This window comes from Tachyglossus aculeatus, chromosome 4 (assembly GCF_015852505.1).
Source record: "Tachyglossus aculeatus isolate mTacAcu1 chromosome 4, mTacAcu1.pri, whole genome shotgun sequence".
In the NCBI taxonomy this organism is placed as follows: domain Eukaryota; kingdom Metazoa; phylum Chordata; class Mammalia; order Monotremata; family Tachyglossidae; genus Tachyglossus; species Tachyglossus aculeatus.
This window is the reverse complement of record NC_052069.1, coordinates 67,763,751-67,791,339: the sequence shown is the minus strand read 5'-3', so window position 1 is coordinate 67,791,339 and position 27,589 is coordinate 67,763,751. Positions and strand designations below refer to the sequence as shown.

Here is a 27,589-nt window from a genome sequence, read left to right as displayed (position 1 = left end):
TCCCAAGTGCTAGGGAGATACAAGGTGATCAGGTTGTCCCACGTGGGGCTCACAGTGTTAATCCTCATTTTACAGATGAGGGAACTGAGGCACAGAGAAGTGAAGTGACTCGTCCAAAGTCACACAGCTGACAATTGGCGGAGCCGGGATTTGAACCCATGACCTCTGACTCCAAAGCCCGCTGCTTCTCTGAGCCACAGCAGGCACACCTCCTTATGGAAGCTCAATAGACATGGGCCCGGTCCCGATATCACATTTCTCCAAGTACACACTTGGGGACTTACAACAGAATTGAAAGATAAAGACCCTGCCTTCAAGAAGCCTATAGTCCAGGGGAAGATTAATTAGCACAGACTTAACGAACAAAGCTATGGCGATACATCAAGCCCCACATGGAAAGGGAATTCCAAATGGCCTGGGAAGTCTGATGCAACCCAGCCAGAGAAACAAGCCCCTCAGGGGCCAGTGAGCCAACTTTCTCACAGGGAAAACCCAGCATTTGGGGAGATTTCCATGAAGTGGAAATGAGTCACCAAGGAGAGGGAAGACCACGCTACAGGAAACCAGTGAGACCCAGTCTAGACGTGGCTGGAACAAAGCTGGAACCGTCCCAGAAGAGATGAAGGCCACCCCCTTCCATGGAAGAGGAAGCACAAGTATAACTTTTGGCAGAGGTCAAAGTTTCACCAAGGGCAAAAACGCCTACAACAAGAAGAGCAACAAGGTGAGAATCCTAGCGAGCCAGCAGACCGAGGCCTGAGGAAGAAGGATCATTCATATTATTTCATATTCTGGGAGCTAGAAGGATCTATTCTACTCGATTTGTGTAGCTTAATTGCCCTCACAGAGATCTTTGGCGCCTTTGTTTTCTCTGTAAATGAACCCAAGAAAAGCACATTAGCTGCAGCCCAAGTTCCTGAGCTCAGCAAGTAGGACTCCAAACCAGCCACTGAATCACTTTAATGGGAGGCTGTCAGAGAAAATATCTTTTAAAAGGACAAAACCAAAATGTCCTTACCTGGGTTGCGTAACCACGATTAAAAGGGAAAGAACGTAAATGATCTTTACACTTCGCCACTGAGGCTATCTGCTCCAAACTCTACTCTATGAAAAGAAAACGAAATGACACCGGCCAGTATCCGTAACTGTTGATACAACGCTCGGTGAACAGTGAAGAAGCAACGTGTCCTAGTGGAAAGAGCCTGGTCCTGTGAGTCAGAGGACCTTCTAATTCCTCCTCTACCACGTGCCTGCTGTGTGACATCGGGTAAGTCACTTCACTTCTCTGGCCCTCAGTTCCCTCATCTGCAAGATGGGGATTCGATATCTGTTCTCCCTCCTACTTAGACTCTGAGACCCAAGTGGGGCCTGATGGTCTTGTATCGCTACCCCAGAGCTTATCTACCATATTATTATTATTATTATTATGGAACGCTTACCCCTAATTACCCAAAATGCATCACCCCCTGAAAACCCCAGACATACTGGATGGGGGATTGGTACCACAGGCATCAAAGATTACCACATTAATCATATCCTATATTACCTGTATATATGTATATACCTGTATATATGTATATATGTTTGTACATATTTATTACTCTATTTATTTATTTATTTTACTTGTACATATTTATTCTATTTATTTTATTTTGTTAATATGTTTTGTTTTGTTGTCTGTCTCCCCCTTCCAGACCGTGAGCCCGCTGTTGGGTAGGGACTGTCTCTATATGTTGCCAACTTGTACTTTCCAAGCGCTTAGTACAGTGCTCTGCATACAGTAAGCGCTCAATAAATACGACTGAATGAATGAATGAATGCCAACTTGTACTTCCCAAGCGCTTAGTACAGTGCTCTGCACACAGTAAGTGCTCCATAAATATGACTGAAAGAATGGGAATTACCATTTTCTTCCTCTTTAGGTAGTGTGGGAAACTTTGTGGGCAGCGAATGTGTCTACCAACTCTACCGTATTGTTCTCCCCCAAGGGCTTAGTAGAGTGCTCTGCACACAGTAAGAGTTCAATATTGTTATTATTATTATTATTATTATGGGATTTACTAAGAGTCAAGCTCTGATCTAAGCGCTGGAGCGGATACAAGTTAATCAGGTCAGACTCGGTCCCTGTTCCACAGAAGTTAAGTCACTTGACCAAGGTCACCCAGCAGACAAGTGGAAAAACTGGGATTAGAATCCAGGTCATCTGACTCCAGGCCCGGGCTATTTGGCCACGTTGCTTCTCAGTGAAAACTGCTGATTGATTGAAGGCCTGAGTGCAGGGAGGAGGAAGGGTGAGGTGATCTCAGGCACAGGACCCACAGAGGGCTAGAGTTAATGCCCTTCTTCTTGCGTGGTCTAATGGCTGGCTGCCTCCAGAACTGGTGGCCGTGGGTTCTGGCTGACTGGCCAGAGAAGTAGGGAGCCTGGAAAGCATGAGGAGCCTTAAAAGTCTTCCTCTTACTGCCCACCGCAAGACGCTGCCTACAGCTTTTGTTGTTGTCAATTCACTGCTTCAGCTACTCTGTGGGTCAATTTATTGTTCCCTGTTTCTCTCTGCCAGTGGATCTGGCACCGACTCTCCTCCTTTAGGGCTGTGGGCCAAAGGGCATTTTCAATACGATATCCTTGTATGCTCAGTTCGGTCATAATGCAAGTTTTCTTTGTGGAATAAGGAAATGTTTGTCTGGACTCAGGAGGCTGACTGAATAGAGTGCCATGTGGTGTCTGGAATGTGTGTGTGTGTGTGTGTGTGTGTGTGTGTGTGTGTGTGTGTGTGTTAGAGAGAGAGAAAAAGAGAAAGAGAGAGAGAGAGAGAGGGAGGGAGAGGGAGAAAGAGAACAGATATGGTGAATGTTGTAACACAAGTGGATAGAGCTCAGGCTTGGGAGTCAGAAAGTCATGGGTACTAATTCCGACTCTGCCACTAGTCTGCTGTGTGGCCTTGGGCAAACCACTTCACTTCTCAGGCTTGGGAGTCAGAAAGTCGTGGGCAATAATCATAATAATGATAATAATAATAATAATAATAATAATGGCATTTATTAAGTGCTTACTATGTGCAAAGCACTGTTCTAAGCGCTGGGGAGGTTACAAGGTGATCAGGTTGTCCCACGGCAGGGCTCACAGTCTTAATCCCCATTTTACAGATGAGGTAACTGAGGCACAGAGAAGTGAAGTGACTTGCCCAAAGTCACACAGATGACAATTGGCAGAGTCGGGGTTTGAACCCATGACTTCTGACTCCAAAGCCTGTGTTCTTTTCACTGAGCCACACTGCTTCTCATCCCGACTCTGCCACTAGTCTGCTGTGTGGCGTTGGGCAAATCACTTCACTTCTCTGTACCTCAGTTACCTCATCTGTAAAATGGGGATTAAGATTGCGAGCCCCATGTGGGACAGGGACTGTGTCCAACCTGATTACCTTGAAATAAATAATAATAATAAACAATAATGTCACTTATTAAGTGCTTACTATGTGCAAAGCACTGTTCTAAGCGCTGGGGAAGTTACAAGGTGATTGGGTTGTCCCATGGGGGGCTCACAGTCTTAATCCCCACTTTACGGATGAGGTAACTGAAGCCCAGAGAAGTTAAGTGACTTGCCCAAAGTCACACAGCTGACAAGTGACAAGCTGGGATTTGAACCCATGACCTCTGACTCCAAAGCCCATGCTCTTTCCACTGAGCCACGCTGCGTCTTGTATTTACCCCAGTGCTTAGAACAGGGCTTGGCACATAGTCAGCGCTTAACAAATATGATTATTATTATTATCCTTATTATCCTTATTAATGAATACAACCCTAGCAACACAAGTGACCTGGACAGCCCTTCCCCAACATTTAGTATAGGACTTTGCATAAGAACTAATAAAGGTAAAAAACAATAACAACTGTAATTGGTACAGAAGTTTCAGTTTAACATAGCAAATAGGGCTAGGGAATTATGTACATAATTTCAAAAGTCCAAGACATTTGGCTTGATTTACTGAAGAACTTGGATTGCTGGCAGGGACTTCAAGGGGTTCTGAGGTACAATTCCCGTTTTCTAGATAACACTGAACCACACTTGGAAAATGTCAGTGTAAGCCGAGACTCTAGATAAATCACATATGGTCTCAGAAAGGGTGGGTGTGCAGAACGCTTCAGTGAGATTTTCATCTTTTTTCTGCCATACCAGAAATAGTCTCGCTTTCTCTCTCCTTGGAAGGAACATAGGACTGGGATTCAAAAGACCTGGGTTCTAGGACTGGCTCTGCTATTTGGTTTTTTTTTTAAACACACACACACACACACACACACACACACACACATAATGATGGCATTTGTTAAGTGCTTACTATGTGCCAAGCACTATTCTAAGCACTAGGGTAGATACAAGGTAATCAGGTTGTCCCATGTGGGACTCACAGTCTTAATCCCCCTTTTACAGATGAGGGAACTGAGGCACAGAGAAGTGAAGTGACTTGCCCAAAGTCACACAGCTGACAAGTGGCAGAGCCGGGATTTGAACCCATGACCTCTGACTCCCAAGCCCGGGCTCTTTCCACTAAGCCACTATATATGGTATTTGTCAAGTGCTTAGTATGTGTCAAGTATTGTCAAGCACTGTACTGTGTGCTGGAGAAAATACAATCAGGTCAGACAGAGTCCCTGTCTCTCACAGGGCTCGCAATCTATGTAGGAAGGAGAATGGGTAATAAATTCTCATTATACAGATGAGGTAACTGAGGCACAGAAAAGTGAAGTGACTTGCCTAAGGTCACACAACTGACAAATAGCAGAAATGGGATTAGAACTCAGGTCCTTCGGACTTCCAGGCCTGCCCTACCTACTACGCACACTGCCTTTTGTGTGACAAGTCCCTTGATTTGATTTCCTCTGCCAACGTCCCTCATTTGAAAAATGGAGTTAAAATATCTGTTCTCCCTCCTACTCAGACTGGGAGCCTCGTTAGGAACAGGGAGTGGGTCTGACCTGATTATTTTGTATCGACCCCAGGCTTAGCTCAATTCATTCATTCATTCATTCAATGGTATTTACTGAGCGCTTACTGTGTGCAGAGCACTGTACTAAGCACTTGGAAAGTACAGTTCGGCAACAGATAGAGAAAAATGAAACATAACCACTGCACTACTCTTAGTTTGAAGCAGCCTGGTGGCCTAGTGGAAAGAGCACGGGCTTGGGATCTAATCCCAGCTAATCCACTTTTCTGTTGTGTGAAGTTGGGCAAGTCACTTAAATTCTCCATACTTCAGTCACTTCATCTGTAAAATGGGGATTACTAAATCTGTGAATCCCACATGGACCATGGACTGTGTCCAACCTGGTAAGCTCATAACTAGCCCACCGCTTAGTGCAGTGCCTGTCACATGGTAAGCATTTAATAGTATGGTCTATCACCATCATCATCAATCATATTTATTGAGCGCTTACTGTGTGCAGAGCACTGTACTAAGCGCTTGGGAAGTACAAGTTGGCAACATATAGAGACAGTACCTACCCAACAGTGGGCTCACAGTCTAAAAGGGGGAGACAGAGAACAAAACCAAACATACTAATAAAATAAATAGAATAGATATGTACAAGTAAAATAAATAAATAAATAAATAGAGTAATAAATATGTACAAACATATATACATATATACAGGTGCTGTGGGGAAGGGAAGGAGGTAAGATGGGGGGGATGGAGAGGGGGACGAGGGGGAGAGGAAGGAAGGGGCTCAGTCTAGTGGTTAGACCTGAGCCTGAGAGTCAGAGGATCTAGGTTCTAATCTCGCGTCCGGCATTTGTCTACTGTGTGACCTCAGGCAAGTCACTTCACTCCTCTGTGCCTCAGTTACCTCAACTGTACAATGGGAATTCATTACCTGGTCTTCCTACTTGGACTGTGAGCCCTGTGAGAGACAGGAACTCTGCTTGACCTGATTATCTTGCATTTTCTCCAGAACATAATACAGTGTTTGACACACAGTAAGTACTTAACAAATACTGTAATTATTATTACTGAAGAGAGAAGATGCTGGAGGTAGAAAAGTCAGTGAGGAGGCTGATTCAGTAGTCCAAACTCACAACAAGGTAAACAAAAAAACACTGAAGAAGAGACCAGAACAAGCCAAATAAAAGATTAAGGAAAATTTTAGGTGCACTTTTTATAAGAAAACAGGACGCACACATTCTGAGATAGGATATACTTGTACATATCTATTCTATTTATTTTATTTTGTTAGTATGTCTGGTTTTGTTCTCTGTCTCCCCCTTTTAGACTGTGAGCCCACTGTTGGGTAGGGACTGTCTCTATATGTTGCCAACTTGTACTTCCCAAGTGCTTAGTACAGTGCTCTGCACACAGTAAGCGCTCAATAAATACGATTGATGATGATGATGACGATGTTATATTTTGGTGTTAATTAAAGATGTGTCCCATATCCTACTCTTTAACGGTAAAAGAAAAAAAAAGTCAGGGGTTCTTGTCAGCTGAGGTGGTCAGCGTGGCTTAGTGGAAAGAGCATGGGCTTGGGAGTCAGAGGTTGTGGGTTCTAATCTCGCTCCACCACTTGTCTGCTGTGTGACCTGGGGCAAGTCACTTCACTTCTCTGGCCTCAGTTACCTCATCTGTAAAATGGGGACTGAGACTGTGAGCCCCACATGGGACAACCTGATTACCTTGTATCTAACCCAGTACTTAGAACAGTGTTTCGCACATAGTAAGCGCTTAACAAATACCAGAATTATTATTATTACTATATACATATATACATACATATGCATGTATGTATAAAATCAATACTGTTATTGTTACTATTCTGTTATAATTCTGCCCAGTTTAGTCAAAGAAGGTTTTCACAAAAAGATCAAGTAGAAACACAAGTGACTCAACTATGATGTTGTTTCTTGGGAATGGAGGGGGCTGACAGCTCATCCCAAATTCTGTCCCGGTGGCCACTCCTTCTGTCCCCAATAGGCTGCTCAGGATTAGTCCTAAACAGCTTTGTTTTCTCTGGGACCTTGGTTACTGCGGGACCAGGAGTGATGGTTTCTTCTCCATCTGGCCTGCTTCTACTACGATATGTGTGTCAAGCATCATTGTCTTGTAGAGATAGCAAGCACTGGGGAGTCAGAAGAACCTGGGTTCTAATCCCGGCTCTGCCAATTGCTTGCTGTGTGACCTTGGGCAAGTCACCTAACTTCTCTGTTCCGCCGTTTCCTCAGGCATAAAATGAGGATATCTGTTCTCCCTCCTACTTAGACTGTGAGCCCCATGTGGGACAGGGACTGCATCTAACCTAGTTGAATCTATCCCAGTGCTTAGAACAGTGTTTGATTCATAGATAGTGCTCAGTAATTATTGTTATTAGTATTCTTATTTTTTTTTATTAAAATAATGGGACTGGGAGGCTGAAAACCCAGGTCCTGATGCAGTCCTTCCCCTGACCTGTTGTGTGACCTTGTAAACACAGTAAACAAATACCATAATTTTTTTTGGACAAAAGAGTTCACTTGGGTCATTATCTCAATAGTAACAGTGCTACCGCTATTATTAGGAGCAACAATGTGGCAAAGAATAGGGAAGATAGGGGAGGTGAATGCGGCAGAACCAGGGGTCTGAGAGCTGGTAACAGCCAAAGCAGCTGGATGGTGAAAAGCAGGCAAGGCCCAAGGGAGCTAATGCACTGAAGCGTGTCAGGAACGGAATACAAGTCATCACACCGGTGAACATTCACTCCTACAAGAGCTGATTAAGGACAGATCATTTCTGAGCATCAAGTCTTCCTGCAATAGCTGGGAAGCACAAACCCTCACGCAAATCGAACGAAAGAAAACCCAAGTCACGAATTCATGAATGTTACGTGTGGCTGTGAGATTCTGAAGATAATAGTCTAGAGGGCCACCAATAGTAATAATAATAATAATAATAATAATAATAATAGCATTTGTTAAGCACTTACTATGTGCAAAGTAAGTTCCACCTCCTCCAGGAGGCCTTCCCAGACTGAGCCCCCTCCTTCCTCTCCCCGTTTTCCCCCTCTCCATCTTCCCGCCTTACCTCCTTCCCTTCCCCACAGCACCTGTATATATGTATATATGTTTGTACGTATTTATTACTCTATTTATTTATTTTACTTGTACATATCTATTCTATTTATTTTATTTTGTTAATATGTTTTGTTTTGTTCTCTGTCTCCCCCTTCTAGCCTGTGAGCCCACTGTTGGGTAGGGACCGTCTCTACATGTTGCCAACTTGCACTTCCCAAGTGCTTAGTACAGTGCTCTGCACACAGTAAGTGCTCAATAAATACGATTGATTGATTGCAAAGCACTGTTCTAAGCACTGGGGAGGTTAAAAGGAGATCAGGTTGTCCTGTGTGGGGCTCACAGTCTTAATCTCCATTTTACAGATGAGGGAACTGAGGCACAGAGAAGTTAAGTGACTTGCCCAAAGTCACACAGCTGACAATTGGTGGAGCCAGGATTCAAACCCCTGACCCCTGACTCCAAAGCCCGTGCTCTTTCCCCTGAGCCACACTGCTTCTCATGAGCGAGTAGTTTGCTCTCTCATGGAAAGGTCTACTGTTTCCACAACCCAATCACTGTACTTTCCAAGTGCTTAGTACAGTGCTCTGCACACAGTAAGCGCTCAATAAATATGATTGAATGAATGAATCAAAGGTGTTCATTGAGCCAGGTACCATACTAGGTACTGAGTATATCTGTAGAGCTGTAATTAATTATTAGAACCATAACTTATTTATTTATACTAATGTCTGTCTCCCCCTCTAGACTGTAAACTCATTGTGAGCAGGGAATGTGTCTGTTTATTGTTATATTGTACTCTCCCAAGGGCTAAGTACAGTGTTCTGCACACAGTAAGCACTCAATAAATACATAGAATGGATTGAATGAATGAATATGAGAGCAAAAAAAAAACCCAATCCAAATAATACAAAATCCTTGCCCTTAAGGAGTTCCAATTCAACAGAGAAGAAAGGAAAGAAATAGGCCTAGTGAAAAGAGCATGGACTTGGGTTCTAATTCTGGCTCCACCACCTTTTTGCTGTGTGACCTTGGGCAAGTCACTTCACTTCTCTGTGCCTCAGTTACCTCATCTGCAAAATGGGGATTCAAAACCTGTTCTCCCTCTTATTTAGAGTGTGAACTCCAAGTGGGACTTGATAATCTTGTATCTACCCCTGCACTTAGTACAGTGCTTGGTACACAGTAAGCACTTAACAAATACCACCATTATTATAATTATAAAAATCCAAAATTATTTAGAGAGAGGACGAAAAAGAGAATGGCACATAGAAAGTACTTAGCAAATACCACTGAGAAAAGAAAAATAAAAACAAGGTCCAACAACAAGTCAGAGGAAGAGCTGAATCAAGACCTGGGTCTCCTGCCTTCCAGTGCCAGGCTCTTAATAAAATAACAATAATGATAATACTACCACTCATAATAATATTTTCTAAGAGCTTACTGTGCGCCATGCACTTTACTAAGCACTGGGGTCTGTATAACAAAATCACACTGGACACGGTCCCTGTCCCACATCTTTGACTCCTTCCTTGCCAAGCAAATCCTCATGTTCCCTTATAATAATGATGGCATTTGTTAAGTGCTTACTATGTGCAAAGCACTGTTCTAAGCCCTGGGGCGGGATACAAGGTGATCAGGTTGTCCCGCGTGGGGCTCACAGTCTTAATCTCTACTTTACAGATGAGGTAACTGAGGCACAGAAAAGTTAAGTGACTTGCCCAAAGTCGCACAGCTGACAAGAAGTGGAGGTGCCGGGATTAGAACCCATGACCTCTGACTCCCAAGCCCGGGCTCTTTCCACTGAGCCACACTGTTTCTCTCTCTTCTAGTTAGACTGAGGATTTACTGGCAAGGAAGGAAATAGGTAGCCACTGGAGCCTTTTGGAGAACAGGAGAGATTTTTTTTTCCAAATGGTATTTGTTAAGCACTTACTACGTGCCAGGCACTGTGCTAAACACTGAGGCAGATACGAGATAATTAGGTTGGACACAGTCCCTGTCCCACATGGAGCTCACATTCTTAATTCCCATTACAGAGAAGAGGTAACTGAGGCACAGAGAAGTGACATAACTTACCCAAGGTCCCACAGCAGCTCGCGGCAGAGTCAGGATTAGAACTCAGGTCCTCTGACACTCTTTCCACTAGGCCACACCTCTTCGCGGATTTGAGCAGAACGATGCTCAGGAAGAAGATCTGGGTTGTAGAATGCAGTACAGACTGAAGAGGGGAGAAATAGGGAGGTGTAGTATCATCCAAGAAGAGGCTGATACCATAACCTAATGGGGAGATGTTGATTGCATGACTTTGGAGGGGAAGGAAGGGATAAATCTAGAAAATGTCATGGAGGAACATCTAGCGGGATCTAGCAACGGACGGAAGAGAAGAGTCAAAGATGACATCAATACCGCACACTTCTGGGATAGGGAAGAGGGTGGAGTTGTTGACAGAACTGGAGAAGGTGGGAGGAAGAATTGTTTCGGAGGGATGAGGATAATAATTATGGCATTTGCTAAGTGCTTACAATGTGCCAAGCACCGTACTAAGCACTGGGGTGCTTACAAGTAAATCAGGTTGGACACAGTCCCTGTCCCACATGGGGCTCACAGCCTCAATCCCCATTTTACAGTTGAGGTGACTGAGGCACAGAGAAGTTAAGCGACTTGCCCAAGGTCACACAGCCCACTGTTGGGTAGGGACCGTCTCTATATGTTGCCAACTTGTACTTCCCAAGCGCTTAGTACAATGCTCTGCACACAGTAAGTGCTCAATAAATATGACTGAATGAATGAATGAATGAAAGTGGCGGAGTGGGACCTGGAACCCAGGTCCTTCTGACTCCCAGGGCCATGCTCTACCTACTTCGCCAAGCTCCTTGATGTGTTTAATGTAAAGGGCTGGCTGGACATCCATGTGGAAAGCCACGTGAAGATGACCCCAAGGGAAGATGTGTTCGGCCCTTAGATAAGGATAACGCACCCTACATCTATTTGTTTAAGGGAGGCATGGAGGACACCAAAGATTCCGATTTCATGTGAAGATGATCCCAAGGGAATATTCATTCATTCATTCAATCGTTTGTGTTGGGCCTTTGTCTTGTCCTATGCTATCGAGTCATCTCCAACCCATAGCAACACCATGGACACACCTGTCCCAGAACATCCTGCCTCCACCTGCAATTGTTCTGGTAGCATGTCCACAGAGTTTTCTTGGTCAAAATCTGGAAGCAGTTGACCATTGCCTCCTTCTGGGCAGTCAACTTGAGTCTCTGCCTTTGACTCTTCTAGACTGTGAGCCCGCTATTGGGTAGGGACCGTCTCTATATGTTACCAAATTGTACTTCCCAAGCGCTTAGGCACAGTGCTCTGCACACAGTAAGCGCTCAATAAATATGATTGAATGAATGAATGAATGACTCTTTCCCATGCCGCTGCTGCCCAGCATAGGGTAGTTTTGCCTTTCGCTTTTAGATAAGGATAAAGCCCTCTACAACTATTCATTTAATGGAGGCACGGAGGACACCAAAGATTCCTCTTTTTCACAGAACCCAAAATAGCGAAAGATAGCAGTAGACTGTAATTCCATGTGGGCAGGGTACATTTCTACCAACTCTGTACTCTTCCAAGTGCTTAGTACAGTGCCCTGCCCAGAGTAAGTGCTCAAGAAATACCATTGATTGATTGATCAACTGATGTTTGGGTGTTTAGATGAGTGAGGGGTAGCTGAGGAAGAAATAAAGGCAATAAAAACGATTAATATGAAATCAGGCACATCCCAAGGAAGTAATGGGTTTGCAGTAGAATGTCATAAATGAAGATATATTAGTGTTTCACCTTTTCAGTTCGTACCATAAGAAATACCACTTGGGAACCAATTTTGATTCCAGAAGTGGGTACGGCGCCGATACTTACAATAGCTGGAGACTGGGTCGATAGTTTTTTGTTTGTTTTTTGAAAGATAATCACTAAGCACCTACTATACGCCAAGCACAGTGCTGAACCCTGCAGTAGATACAAGATATGTAAGTTGGACACAGTCTCTGTCCGACATGCGGCTCCCAGTCTAGGTAGGCGAGAGTAGGATTTAATCCTCATTTACAGAGAAGGAAACTGAGGCACAGAGAAGTTAAGTGACGTGCCTAAGTTCACACAGCAGACAGGTCATAGAACCGGGATTAGAATTCAACTCCTCTGATTCCCAGGCCCGTGCTCTTTCCACTAGGCCATCTTGCTTCCCAGGAATGGTAACCAGCAGACACACTTACACTGCTCCTTAAGACAGATATCGAGCAATGGTGAAAGGGTGTCCTGAAGCAGATAGTGTAATGCTGTGCACCCATGGACACTCAATAAATACCTCTTGATAAGTACCTCCACTAAATGAACAGATACAGAGTGCTTTATTCTTATTTAAATCGTAACATTTCCCTGCAGGGAGCATAGATTCTTCAAGATTCGAACACAGCCATGTCTAATTCTTTCCTGCATATTCTCTCCCAGGACTTAGAACAGTGTTCTGCACATAGTGCTTCACAGAGACTATAATTACTACTGCTAGGGCTGTGCTTCCCCTGAAAGCTGGGAGACATACGGAAATCATTCCCTAAAGAATGAACGGCCAGATGCTAGAATGGGTCGTGGCAAAGTTGAGAGAATCTCTTTGCCTATTATGTGTAAGGTTCATTCATTCAATTCTATTTATTGAGCACTCAATGTGCAAAGCAGTGGACTAAGTGCTTGGAAGAGTACACTACAACAACAGACACATTCCCTGCTCACAACAAGCTCACAGTCTAGATGGTTCTGTAATAATAATAATGGCATTTGTTAAGTGCTTACTATGTGCAAAGCACTGTTCTAAGCACTGGGGAAGATACAAGGTGATCAGGTTGTCCCACGTGGGGCTCACAGTCTTAATCCACATTTTACAGATGAGGTAACTGAGGCACGGAGAAGTAAGTGACTTGCCCAAAATCACACAGCTGACAAGTAACCAGTGCCGGGATTTGAACTCATGACCTCGGACTCCCAAGCCCATGCTCTTTCCACTGAGCCACCTGCTTCTGTATTGGGTACTGAGCACTGACTGTGAGCCCACTGTTGGGTAGGGACTGTCTCTATATGTTGCCAACTTGTACTTCCCAAGCGCTTAGTACAGTGCTCTGCACACAGTAAGTGCTCAATAAATACGATTGATTGATTGATTCCTATTCTGGGCAAAGCACTGTCTGGCTATCTGCTGTGGGCAGAGCACTGTGCTGGACTTCTGGAATACTTCAAAAAGCTTACAGTCTTGTAGGAGAGACAGGCTGATAACCACTGCCAAAGCAACAGCTGGTTGTGGGAAAGCGATGCAAGAGGAGGGAAAAATGGATGTCAGTCAGTCAATCATATTTATCAAGTGCTGTGTGCAGAGTGCTGAAGTAATCGCTTGGGACAGTACAATATTACGATATAATGGACATATTCCCTGACCACAATGAGCTTGCAGTCTAGAAGGGGAGACAGGCACTGATATAAATAAATGAAAGCTATGTCCATAAGTCCTGTGGGGCCAGGAGTGGGGATGAATAAAGGGAGCCAGTCAGGGTGATGCAGAAGGGAGTGGGACTAAAGGAAAGGAAGGCTTAGTCAGGGAAGGCCTCTTGGAGGAGATGTGCCTTCAATAAGGCTTTGAAGATGGGGAGAGTCATTGTCCGTCGGATTTGAGGAGGGAGGGCATTCCAGGCCAGAGGCAGGACGTGGGCGAGGGGTCGGTGGTGAGATAGACGAGATCAAGGCACAGAGAGAAGGTTGGCATTAGAGGAGCATAGTGTGCCGGCTGGATTGTAGTAGAAGGGTAGTGAGGTGAAGTAGGAGGGGGCAAGGCAATTTAGTGCTTTAAAATCAATGGTAAAGAGTTTCTGTTTCACACGGAGGTGGCTGGGCAACTGAGATACCCGTGAGTATCTCGAAATGCTTCTCAGACTGAACCCCCTTTTTCCTCTCCTCCCCACCCCCCACCCTACCTCCTTCCCCTCCCCACAGCACCTGTATATATGTTTGTACAGATTTATTACTCTATTTATTTTACTTGTACATATTTACTATTCTATTTATTTTGTTACTGATGTGCATCTAGCTTTACTTCTATTTGTTCTGACGACTTGACACCTGTCCACATGTTCTGTTTTGTTGCCTGTCTCCCCCTTCTAGACTGTGAGCCCGTTGTTGGGTAGGGACCGTCTCTATATGGTGCCGACTTGTACTTCCCAAGTGCTTAGTACAGTGGTCTGCACACAGTAGGCGCTCAATAAATACGATTGAATGAATGAATGAATGAATGAATGAGTACTATGGCCATGTTGGGATAGATCAGGCTAACAATACCAGGCTCTGTCTGCCACAATAGGCCAGCTTTCAATACCTCCCTCCTCCTCCACCCCATCTCCTCCACTCCCCAATGCGCCAGAAAGCTGCTGAAGGTCAAATTCTATCTCCATTAGGCTAGCCTCCTTCCATTTCTCATCCTTCAGGGACTGGTACCCCGCAGTGATTTCACCCCTCTTGGATGGAGATCCATGACTTGCCTCGTGGTCCCAGAAGACTACTCGGGATCCTGCCAGTTCCAGCACTGATGCTGCACTGAGTCCCTGGGCTCCTCACCTCCAAGTGTGCTGACTCTAACAATACAAGAAGAGTATGCAGTCCTTCCTTTTTTGGTTTCTGCTTGCTGGAGGGACGGGAACAAATCAATCGATCCTATTTATTGAGTGCTTACTGTGTACAGAGCACTGTAATAAACAATAATGATATTTGTTAAGCGCTTACTATGCGCCATACACTCTTCTAAGTGATGGGGCAGATATAAGATAATCAGGTTGTCCCACATGGGGCTCATAGTCTTAATCCCCATTTTCCAGATAAGGTAACTGAGGCACAGAGAAGTTAAGTGATTTGCCTTAAGTCACACAGCTGATAAGTGGCGGAGCAGGATTAGAACCCACGACCTCTCACTCCCAAGCCCATGCTCTTTTCACTAAGCCATCCGCACTTGGGAGAGTACAACAGAACAGAGTTGGCAGATACGTCCCCTGCCCATATTTATGTCGGTCTCTCCCTCTAGACTGTAATCTCATAAAGGGCAGGTAATATTTCTGCTAAATCTACTGTACTGTACTCTCCCGAGCGCCGAGTACAGTGTCCTGCACATAGTAATCACTCTACAAATATGACTAATCGATCGATTGATCGAATGAGCTTACAGTCTAGAGGGGGAGACAGACATTAATATAAATACGAATGAATTATGAATCTGCATGTAACTGAGCCCACTGTTGGGTAGGGACTGTCTCTATATGTCGCCAACTTGTACTTCCCAAGCGCTTAGTACAGTGCTCTGCACACAGTAAGCACTGAATAAATACGATTGATTGATTGTAGTACGGAACCTAACTCCTGCTTTGAGTGTAGAATAATAATAATGATGGCATTTATTAAGAGCTTACTGTGTGCAAAGCACTGTTCTAAGCGCTGGAGAAGCTGCCCCCTCCAGGGGTTAATAATTACAATAACTGTAATAATTGAGGTATTTGTGAATTAAGTACTATGTGCCTGGCACTGTACTAACTGCTGGGGTGGATACAAGCTAACTGGGTGGGGCACCGTCCCTGTCCCATGTGGGGCTCACAGTCTCCATCCCCATTTCACAGATGAGGGAACCGAGGCCCAGAGAAGTGAAGTGACTTGCCCAAGGTCACACAGCAGACAACTGGCAGAGCTGGGATTAGAATCCACAACCTTCTGATTCCTAGGCCCATGCTGTGATCACTAGACCACACTGCTTCTCCCCTCCGGGGGTTGGAGGCCGGGCTTTGACCGCCCTGAGGCTCTCAGCCTTGGCTACAGGCCTTTAAAGGCTGAAAAAGGCGCTCCTTAAGGGGACCCGACTGGCTCGCTGCAGCCAACATTCTCCTAAAGGCCTCACCGCTGACCCTCCCCAGGATATTTCCTCAGGGTTCGCCTCCCCGCACCCACTCTCCCCTCTCCTCCCCTGATTCCAAGATCTCTGGAAGCACAGATCTGCCTGGGATGCGGCGTTCGGAGGCCGATGGATGGAGCCCGGTGCCGTCCAGGAGAACGGGATGGCTCTGGCGGAATATTCTGTTTCCTTCCGAAGGCCTGAAACCACATCCTGCCTCTTCCCTTGGACCTTCCTGGCAGGCAGGAAGGATATTTTGGGAACTGGCAGACATAAACACCCTGGCGAAATCACATACGGGGGAGGCTGGAATGAGATGCCGAGACCCTGGGTAAGTCACTCAGCTTCTCTGTGGTTCAGTGCCCTCATCTGTAAAATGGGGATTAAGACTGTGGGACCCATGAGGAACATGGACTGTGACCAACGTGATTGATTTGCACCTACACCAGCGCTTAGTGCAGTGCCTAGAACTTAGTAAGTGCTTAACAGATGGTAAGTGAGGCCCAGAGCAGCACGACATAAGCGGATAGACCACGGGCCTGGGATTCAGAAGTCATGGGTTCTAACTAATCCCAGTCCTGCCATTTGTCTGCTGTATGACCTTGGGCAAGTCACTTCACTTCTCTGTGCCTCAGTTCCCTCATCTGTAAAATGGGGATTGGGACTGTAGGTTATTTCTGTTGGTACTGACACCTGTCTACTTGTTTTTTTGATGTAGTTGTCTCCCCCTTCTAGACTGTGAGCCCGTTGTTGGGTAGGAACCGTCTCTATATGTTGCTGATTTGTACTCCCCAAGCGCTTAGTACAGTGCTCTGTACACAGTAAGTGCTCAATAAATTGAATGAATGAATGAATGACTGTGAGCCCCACCAGGGACAGGGACTGTGATAATAATAACAATGATGGTATTAAGTGCTTTCTATGTGCCAGGCACTACCAAGCGCTGGGGCGGATAGAAGCGAATTGAGTTGGACACAGTCCCTGTCTCACGTGGGGCTTACAGTCTCGACCCCCATTTCACAGATGAGGTAACTGAGGCATGGAGAAGCGAAGTGACTTGCCCTAGGTCACACTGCAGACGAGTGGCAGGGCAGGATTAGAACCCACAACTTTTTGACTCTTGGGCCCATGCTCTATCCACTACGCCATGCTGTGTCCAACCCTATTTGCTCGTATCCACCTCAGCATTTTGTACAGTCCCTGGAACAAAGTAAGTACTTAACAAATACCACAATTATTATTACTGTTATTAGGTTAAGTGACTTGCCCAAGGTCGCACAGCTGACAAGTGCCAGATCTGGGACTAGAAACCAGATCCTTCTGATTCCCAGACCACCAGGGAATCTTCCCAGCAGAAGGGAATCTTCCCTTCTTTCCACCAGGCCGCCCTGCTTCTGAGTGTTCAACTGAACTCAAAGTCATCTGAAAGGTCTCAGATGGAGAACTGAAAGTTTAGACTAGCTGAAAGGTTTGAAAATGGTTCCTTTAAGAAAGGGATTCTGATCCTGACAGGGGCGATAAGGGGAAAATGAGTCTCCACCACTAATGTTAAACCACTGTCAGGAATCCATCTTCTAAGGGTCAAAAGTGGTAATCCTAGACTGAGCCCCTTCCTTCCTCTCCCCCTCGCCCCCCTCTCCATCCCCCCATCTTACTTCCTTCCCTTCCCCACAGCACCTGTATATATGTATATATGCCTGTACATATTTATTACTCTATTTATTTATTTATTTATTTTACTTGTACATATTTATTCTATTTATTTTGTTAGTATGTTTGGTTTTGTTCTCTGTCTCCCCCTTTCAGACTGTGAGCCCACTGTTGGGTAGGGACTGTCTCTATATGTTGCCAGCTTGTACTTCCCAAGTGCTTAGTACAGTGCTCTGCACACAGGAAGTGCTCAATAAATACGATTGATTGATTGATGATGCACCAGGCTAAAATAGTACCCATTTTTAATAGTACCAATTTTATCCACACTGATAAATCCGAGCACTGGTAGTTATTCATTCAATCATTCAATCGTATTTATTGAACACTTACTGTGTGCAGAGCACTGTACTAAGCGCTTTGGAACTACAAATTGGCAACATATAGAGACGATCCCTACTCACCAACGGGCTCACAGTCTAGAAGGGGATCGTATTTGTTAAGCACTTACTATGTGCCAGGCATTGTTGTAAGTGTTGGGGGAGATATAGTCACATTATCCCAAGTGGGGCTCGCAGTCTTCATCCCCATTTCACAGATGAGGGAACTGAGGCCCAGAGAAGTGAAGTGACTTGCCCAAGGTCACACAGCAGACAAGGGGCAGAGCTGGGATTACAGCCCAAGACCTTCCGACTCCCAGGCCCGTGGTCTAGCCACTACGCCGTGCTACTTCTCTGTTGCACTGTACTTTTCCAAGTGCTTGGTACAGTGCTCTGTACACAGCAAATGCTCAATAAATAACATCGGCTGATTGCCCTAAAAACCGTACAACAGGTGTTCAAACTGTTTTCCAGCCAAGGATGTCTGAATTCCTAAAATGCAGGTGACTCCTGCTGGAAACTACAGAGAGGGGAAGAAAGAAAGATTAATCAATTAATTAAGGACATTTATTGAGAGCTTGCTATGTGCAGAGCACTGTACTAAGCGCTTGGGAGAGTACAATCAATCATTCAATCAATCGTATTTATTGAGCGCTTACTTTGTGCAGAGCACTGTACTAAGCGCTTGGGAAGTAAAGTTGGCAACATACAGAGACGGTCCCTACCCAACAGTGGGCTCACAGTCTAGAAGGGGGAGACCAGTCTTCTGCACCCTGTAGCTGCCCAGCACATAGCTCTGTGCAGACTGGACACCTAGAACAGGGCTCTGTCCATGGCAGGCTCCCAGCACAGTGCTTTGTCCACAGTGTGCACCTTGTCCAGGGCGCTGCACTCAGCAGAAAGTCAGTGCATTGGTCAGCACCATTTAATAATAATAATAATAATGATGGTATTTGTTCATTCATTCATTCAATCGTATTTATTGAGTGCTTACTGTGTGAAGAGCACTGTACTAAGTGCTTGGGAAGTACAAGTTGGCAACATATAGAGACGGTCCCTACCCAACGGCAGGGTCACAGTCTAGAAGGGGGCTTGTTAAGCGCTTACTATGTGTAAAGCTCTGTTCTAAGTGCTGGGGAGGTTACAAGGTGATCAGGTTGTCCAATGGGCGGCTCACAGTTTTAATCCCCATTTTACAGATGAGGGAACTGAGGCACAGAGAACTTAAGTGACTTGCTCAAAGTCACAATCAATCAATCAATCATATTTATTGAGCGCTTACTGTGTGCAGGGCACTGTACTAAGCGCTTGGGAAGTACAAGTTGGCAACATATAGAGACAGTCCCTACCCAACAGTGGGCTCACAGTCTAAATGGGGGAGACAGAACAAAACCATACTAACAAAATAAAATAGAATACATATTCTATCTATCTATCTATCTATCTATCTATCTATCTAGTACAAGCACTCAGTACAGTGCCCTGCTCACAAAAGGTACAGTGCTTTGCATATAGTGGACACTCAAGAAATACTACTGCCTCACTGTCAATTTACCTCAGGACTGGGCGAGCATTGGCCCTGGTGAGTTATTTTCCACAAGTGTAAAGACTGATGGATCACAGTTCTCTCTGTTCACGTGCTGTAGACTAATGGAGATCAGCTTTAAGGTACTCTAGGAAATTTCACGGCAGAAGGAAGAAAATGGCCCGACTAGTGACAACGACGGTGCCCATCTAGAGAAGCAGCGTGGCTCAGTGGAAAGAGCCCGGGCTTTGGAGTCAGAGGTCATGGGTTCAAATCCCGGCCCCACCACTTGTCAGCTGTGTGACTTTGGGCAAGCCATTTAACTTCTCTGTGCCGCAGTTACCTCATCTGTAAAATGGGGATTAAGACTGTGAGCCCCCTGTGGGACAACCTGATCACCTTGTAACCTCTCCAGCACTTAGAACAGTGCTTGGCACGTAGTAAGCACTTAATAAATGCCATTATTATTATTATTATTAATAATGACATGGTCTAGTGGAGCACGGGCCCGAGAGTCAGAAAGACCTGGGTTCTAATCCCGACTCCACCACTTGTCTTCTGTGTTACCTTGGGCACGTTACTTTACTTCTCTGTGCTTCAGTTACCTCATCTGAAAAATGGGGATTAAGACTGTGAACCCCATGAGGGACCTGATTAGCTTGGATGTATTCCAGCGCTTAGTACAGTTCCTGGCATATATTAAGTGCTTAAAAAATACCACAAAAACCCCCCAAACAAACAAAAAAACCCAACATATTGGCGCCACCCGGTGAGCAGAGGAGCAGTGAACCCCAGAAAAGCACAAAGGGAATCCCCTGAATATGCTATTCTATGCCTGGCACATAGTAAGCGCTTAACAAATATCATTCCAGAAAAAAAAAGGGTGAGTGAAACAAAATCTTTCCTGAGGCTGGCCACTGACAGCAATATCTTTAAAGGATGCTTCCATGATCTCCACGATCATCAGTGGGGCTCTTATCCTACCCCGTGACTGTGGGAGTCGCCCAAGGCGACTGGGTCCCCTTCTATTTTCCATCTACACCCGCGAGAATTCATTCATTCATTCATTCATTCATTCATTCATTCAATCGTATTTATTGAGCACTTACTGTGTGCACAGCACTGTACTAAGCACTTGGGAAGCACAAGTTGGCAACATATAGAGACGGTCCCTACCCAACAGTGGGCTCACACTCTGGAAGGGGGAGACAGACAACAAAACAAAACATATTAACAAAATAAAATAAATAGAATAGTAAATATGTACAAGTAAAATACAGTAATAAATCTGTACAAACATATATACAGGTGCTGTGGGGAGGGGAAGGAGGTAGGGCGGGGGGATGGGAAGGGGGAGAGGAAGGAGGGGACTCAGTCTGGGAAGGCCTCCTGGAGGAGGTGAGCTCTCAGTAGGGCTTTCAGTAGCACATGTCCTTCATTCATTCATTCAATCGCATTTATTGAGCGCTTACTGTGTGCAGAGCACTGTACTAAGCGCTTGGGAAGTACAAGTTGGCAACATATAGAGACAGTCCTTACCAAGCAGTGGGCTCACAGTCTAGAAGACTGTCTGCTGGGTAACCTTGGGCAAGTCACTTCACTTCTCTGTGCCTCAGTTACCTCATCTGTAAAATGGAAATAAAGACTGTAAGCCCTAAGTGGGACAACTGATTACCTTGTATTTACTGCGGTTCTTAGAATGGTGCTTGGCATATAGTAAGCACTTAGCAAGTATGACGATGATGATTATTATTATTAGAGAACTCACTTACTCCCAAACATCAACTACCATCTCTATGTGCATGATTCCCAAATCTCCATCTCCAGCCCTGACCTCTCTCCTTCTGCGCAGTCTCGCATTTCCTCCCGCTTTCGGGGCACCTCTACCTGCTTGTCCAGCCGACACTTCAAACTCAACATGTCCAAAACTGAACTCATTATCGTCCCTCACAAACTCTCTTCTCCATTTAAATTTCCAATCACAGTGGAGCCCGTCACCATCAATCAATCATATTTCTTGAGTGCTTACTGGGTATAGAGCACTGTACTAAGTGCTTGGGAGAGTATAGTACGACAGACTTGGTAGATACGCTCGTTGCTCACAATGAGCCCCACCTCTCTAGCCTGTAATTTTGACGTTGTCCTAGTTTCTATTTCAAATTCTCTGCTCCTTCTAATTATAATCATGGTACTTCTTAAGTGCTTAGTACAGTGCTTGGCACATAGTGCTTAAAAAATACCATTATTATTATTATTATTTTTATCATGATGATGATGATGTGCCATGCAATGAAATAAGCACTAGGGTAGAAACGAGATAATCAGGTCCCACATGGGGCTAGGAGTCTAAGTAGGAGGGAGAACGGGTAGTGAATTCCCATTTTGCAAATGCGGGAACAGCGGCACAGAGAAGTTAAAGGATTTGTCCAAAATTACACAGCAGGAATGTGGTAGAACCGGGATTGGAACCCAGGTCCTCTGATTCCCAGGCCTGTGTTCTTATCGCTAGAACACACTGCTTCCTCCTCCACAACATCTCCGGAATCTGCTCCCTCTCCGTTCAAATTTCTACCACGTTGATCCAAACACACGTCACATCCCAACTCAACTACTGCATCAGCATCGCCCCTTTCCCGTCTATTCTTCGCACTGCTGCCCGGATCATTTTTCTAAAAAAAAAATCATTCTGCGCACATCTCCACGCTCTTCAAAATCCTCCAAAGTTTGCGGATTCCTCTTCACATTAAGTAGCAACTCCTGACCGGTGGCTTTGAGTTACTCTTACTTATCTCCTACTATGCCCCGGCTGCATTCCTCTCACGCCAACATACTCACTGTGCCCCACTTTCATCTCTCTCACTGCTGACACTTTGCTCACTCTCTCCTTCCCGCCTGAAATTCCTTCTCCCTTAACGTCTGACCAACCACCACGCTCTTGATCTTCAAAGCCCTTCCGAACTCACCTCTCCTTGAGGAAGGCTTCCCTGATTAAACTCTCAACTCCCCACCCTATTTCTCCTCCAAATGCCACTTGAGTTCCATGTCACCTAAAACCCCCCCCAACCCACGCTGCTGCACTTTTGTATGTATTGTTCCATGTGGCAAACTCACTCGGGGCAGGGAATGCGTTTGTTATATTGTTCTGTTGGGCTCTCCCGAGCGCTTAGTACAGTGCTCTGCACACAACAAATGCTCAATCAATACGATTGACTGACTGATTGACTTCCATACAAACCTCTGCTCTTCCCCTTCTCTGTAGTTTACTTTACTGTCATTCATTCAATCGTACTGATTGAGCGCTTACTGTGTGCAGAGCACTGTACTAAGCATCTGCTTAGTGCTTAGTACAGTGCTCTGCACACAGCAAATGCTCAATCAACTGACTGATTGACTTCCATACAAAGCTCTGCTCTTCCCCTTCTCTGCAGTTTTACTGCCATTCATTCAATCGTATTGATTGAGTGCTTACTGTGAGCAGAGCACTGTACTAAGCATCTGTTTCCCCCACTCGAATGTTAGGTACCCCGTGGGCAGGGATATCTACCTACTCTATTGTACTGTATTCTCCCAAGAGCTTAGTATAAGCTGATTTATTTATGTGAATGTCTATTTCCCCCTCTAGACTGTGAGCCCGTTGTTGGGTAGGGATCGTCTCAATGCGTTGCCAACCTGTACCTTCCCAAGCGCTTAGTACAGTGCTCTGCACACAGTATGCACTCAATAAATACGACTGAATGAATGAATGAATTTGAGAATTTATTTTAGGGCCTGTCTCCTTCACTAGATTGTAAGCATTCTTGAGGACAGGGATCATGCCTATGTGCTCTACTGTACTCTTTCTGGAGCATAACACAGTGCTCTGCACACAGTAAGTTCTTGATAAATACCAGTGATTGACTGACTGCTTGTTCCCACCCCACAGTGTGGCATTTCAGATGGTCCTGGGACTGAGGAACATCAGTTCAGCTAGTTAATAATAATAACAATGGTAATAATAGTAATAATGGTAGCATTTGTTAAGGGCTTACTTTGTGCCGAGCACTGTTCCAAGCACTGGGGTAGATGCAAGGTAATCAGATTGTCCCTCGTGGGGCTCACAGTCTTAATCCCCATTTTACAGATGAGATAACTGAGGCACAGAGAAGTCAAGTGACTTGCCCAAAGTCACACAGCTGATCAGTGGCGGAGCAGGGATTAGAACCCACGACTTCTGACTCCCAAGCCCATGCTCTTTCCACTAAACCACACTGCTTCTAATAATAATGGTATTTGTTAAGTGCTTACTATGTGCCAAGCACTGTTTGAAGCGCTGGGGTAGATACAAGGTAATTAGGTTGTCTCACATGGGGCTCCCAGTCTTAATTCCCATTTTACCGATGAGGTAACTGAGGCACAGAGAAGTTAAGTGACCTGCCCAGTCACACAGCTGACAAGTGGCAGAGTCGGGGAGTTGGGATTAGAACCCATGACCTCTGACTCCCAAGCCCTTGAGCTTGGTCTCCAGTGCCGGGGCAGTAGGAAGACAGGATTCAGTCAATCGTATTTATTGAGCGCTTACTACGTACAGAACACTGTACTATGCGACTGGGAGAGTACAATACGACAATATGGCAGACACATTCCCACAAGGGGTCAAGGATGAGATGATTTCCAAGGAGCACATGGGCTGGCGAGTCAAGGAAGCCCCAAACAAGAGACGATAAACCTCGAAGGGGCAGAAACCTTGAGAAGTTTGGGGCAAGAAGCAGGTCTGCAGATCAGAGACATCGATGGCAATGCCACCATAATGCCACCTTCACTGAACCTAGGGACATCCCGGATCCAAAGATGTTCAGATCCAAAATGATCCAAGTAGGCCCTCATTTCCTCTTTTCCCCCTCCCTTCTGCATCACTCTTGCACTTAGATTTGCACCCTTTATTCACCCCTTCTCTCAGCCTCACAACACTCACGTACATATCCGCAATTAATTTATATTAATGTCCGTCTCCACCATTAGACTGCAAGCTCACTGTGGACAGAGAGCGTGTCTACCACCTCTGTTATACTGTACACTCTGAAGCAACTAGTTCACCGCTCTGCACACAGTGAGCGCTCGATAAATACTTCTTTCTTTCATATAAAAGTCTGCATGAATGTAGTTCTGCTCATGCAACGGTGCATACACCATGCACCCCTGTTGAGGAATCTTTCTGTATATAATTCCTTTGTTAAACATGGTTAATTACACTCAAGCATTGTATCCTAGGCAGCACAGGACATCTGCAGTATTTCTGCCCTCTTGGCGATAGGCTAAGTTGGAAAATTCCAAAATAGCTTTGCACCATCATTGCGTTGTTATGTAAGGCGTGTTTTCTGTCTCAAGAATCCAGATTAAGGCAGGCACGGGGTACAATAATGATGTTTCGAGTTCCGAGCAACTTTTCTCTGGGGCATTCTGCAGAGCAAAGCAGCTCCACGACCCCGTTGAGTTTCCTGTAGAAAGCTGCCAAGCTCCCCTCCCTCCTGATTCCCTTAATCCTGCCCAAGAAAGAAAACTAAGAGCTGAACAAGACAGAGACAACCTAATGCAGGGCAGCCAATGGAATCGCAAGGACACCAGAGGGAGGACCATCGAGACCAGACTGCACCGTGATCAGGGCACTTATCATTGGATATTGACTAGAGCAGTTGGGTGAATGAGGCCTGGGAAAATCAGAGAGGTCAGAGGTGAGGGGGATGAGACAATGCTTCCTTGTTTTTTATGGTATTTGTTAAGAGCTTACTATGTGCCAGGCACTGTACTAAGCACTGGGGTAGATTCATGCTAATCAGGTTGGACCCAGTCCCTGTCCCATTTGGGATTCACAGATTCACCTCATTTTACAAATGAGGCAACTGAGGCGCAAAGAAGTGAAGTGACTTGCCCGCGATCACACAGCAGACAAGTGGCAGAGCCGGGATTGGAATCCAGGTCCTTCTGAGTCCCGGGCCCAGGTACTATTCACTAAGCCGCTCTGCTTCTCTATGTCTTATTATTTAGAAAGATTGTTCCAGAGAAACAAAAGGAAAAGATAGGGTTGATTAACTTGGGGAACGAATCAATCTTATACCCCTGATCTCTTGTGCCAGTGCTGCCTTTATACTGGCAGTTCTGGACACTTTAAATCCATTAGACTACAATCTTCCCCATCTTCCAGCTCTCCAGGACTTTCCTTCTCCTCCAGGAGGCCTTCCCGCATCCATTTCCAATATCCAGGGCCTTCTTAATTAATTAATTGTGCTATTTGTTATGCACTTACAATGTGCAAGCACAGCACTAAGCAATGGAGGATACAGAAGAAGATCATCAGATCCCACATGGGGCTCACAGTCTATGTAAGAGGGAGCACTGGTATTGAATCCTCACTTCGTAGATTAGGGAACTGAAGTCCAGAGAAGTGAAACGAATTGTCCATGGTCACACAGCAGGGAAGTGGCAGAAACGGGATTAAAACCAAGGACTTCATCGTCGCAACGGCCAGTCCATATTTATAGAGGGATCTGGACACTTTATTTATTTATTCATTCATCAATAATTCATGAATTAATTTTCCTTAGTCTTATCGTTAATAGTGGTATAATAATAATAATTTTGGTATTTGTTAAGTGCTTGTTGTGTGCAAAGCACTGTTCTAAGCGCTGGGGACGATACAAGGTGATCAGGTTGTCCCATGTGGGGCTCCCAGTCTTAATCCCCATTTTACAAATGAGGTAACTGAGGCCCGGAGAAGTTAAGTGACTTGCCCAAAGTCACACAGCTGACAGGTGGTGGAGCCGGGATTTGAACCCATGACCTCTGATTCCCAAGGCCGTGCTCTTTCCACTGAGCCACGCTGCTTCTCTGGTATATATCTTTGCCCTCCAGCTCTCAATGAAAACAATCCATGCCTGCTGTCTTCCCAGTTTAGACTGTACACTTCCCAGAGACAGGAACCGGATCCTTCACTTCTATTGTATATACCCAAGTGCTACCAAATGCTCAGGAAAAGATTCCTCCCACTGCTTCCAAGTGACTTCAAGGGTGTAGCTATTTCAGGAACTTTATCCCATCGAACAATTGCATTTATTGAGCAATTATTGGGAAGCAGTGTGGCCGAGTGGAAAGAGTGTGGGTCTGGGAGACAGAGAACCAGAGTTTGTATGCTGGCTCTGCCATTTGCCTGCTGCATGACCTTGGGCTAGTCACTTGACTAGCCTCAGTTTCCTCATCTGTAAAGTGAGGATTCAATATCGCTTCTCCCTCCCCCTTAGACTGTGAGCTTCTTATAGGATAGGGACTGTGACTCGTCAGGTTATTTTGTAGCTACCCCAGTACTTTGTAGCACTTTTAAAAATACAACGATTTTCCATAAACCCGGTTGATTTAGCATACCTAATTTAAGGGTGCAGAATGCTCTCCTAGGGGCATGCAGAATGCAGAATGTACAGAGTAGCTGTGTAAAAGAGAGTGGGTGTGTGTCTATGTTGAGGGGGCATGTATTTATCTATCCGGTATTGAGAAAACGTTATCTGCAACCACTTAGCACTAAGGATGCGTGATTCAGTCTTTTCAAGAAGAAAGGATCACAATTTTCCACTAACTTGAGAGAGTGCATCTGGGAGGGAAGTGACATTCAGATACTTGTATTTATAACTTACTCAGCATAATGTTTCTGCTGATTAGGACTCTGAGAGATGAGAAATCAAATATGCATGATTTAAGTGCATGACAGAACCTTCACTTTCCACATCATATAAATGTAAGTGATGGTAAGACAGACCACAGCAAGGCCAAGCCAAGCCTTCTGAACTCTCTGCCCCACCCCGGCATCTGACCCCTAAATATTTTGAGGAGATCTGCCCGGTCTGACTGCCCAGCAGGTTTAAAAAAAACATTATCTTCCTCAGAGCGGCTCTGTGTTTGCTGAAAGTTTTCTGTCAAATCCCCTCCCACCTCCACATAAAAAGGGATTTGCGATTCCAAGAAGATGAGTTCAAACGGCACACCCGAAAGCCCAGTGAGATGCTCTTCAGTAAACGGAAT

The 27,589-nt window shown here is 45.2% G+C and overlaps 1 protein-coding gene across 3 annotated transcripts in view; it reads right to left on the bottom strand.

Annotated features, from left to right (window-relative positions):
- SAMD12 (sterile alpha motif domain containing 12) overlaps positions 1–27,589 on the bottom strand; it is a 281,125-nt gene that overhangs the window by 118,531 nt on the left and 135,005 nt on the right. For 2 of the 3 annotated variants that reach the window (XM_038745175.1, XM_038745176.1), the window contains exon 5: positions 10,139–10,252. The exons of the other annotated variant lie outside the window; for it this stretch is intronic. In XM_038745175.1, the coding sequence (XP_038601103.1) occupies positions 10,146–10,252 (107 nt within the window). In that variant the 3' untranslated portion in view covers positions 10,139–10,145. Of the gene's footprint in view, positions 1–10,138; positions 10,253–27,589 lie in introns of those variants that run through there. 3 annotated transcript variants of the gene reach the window in all.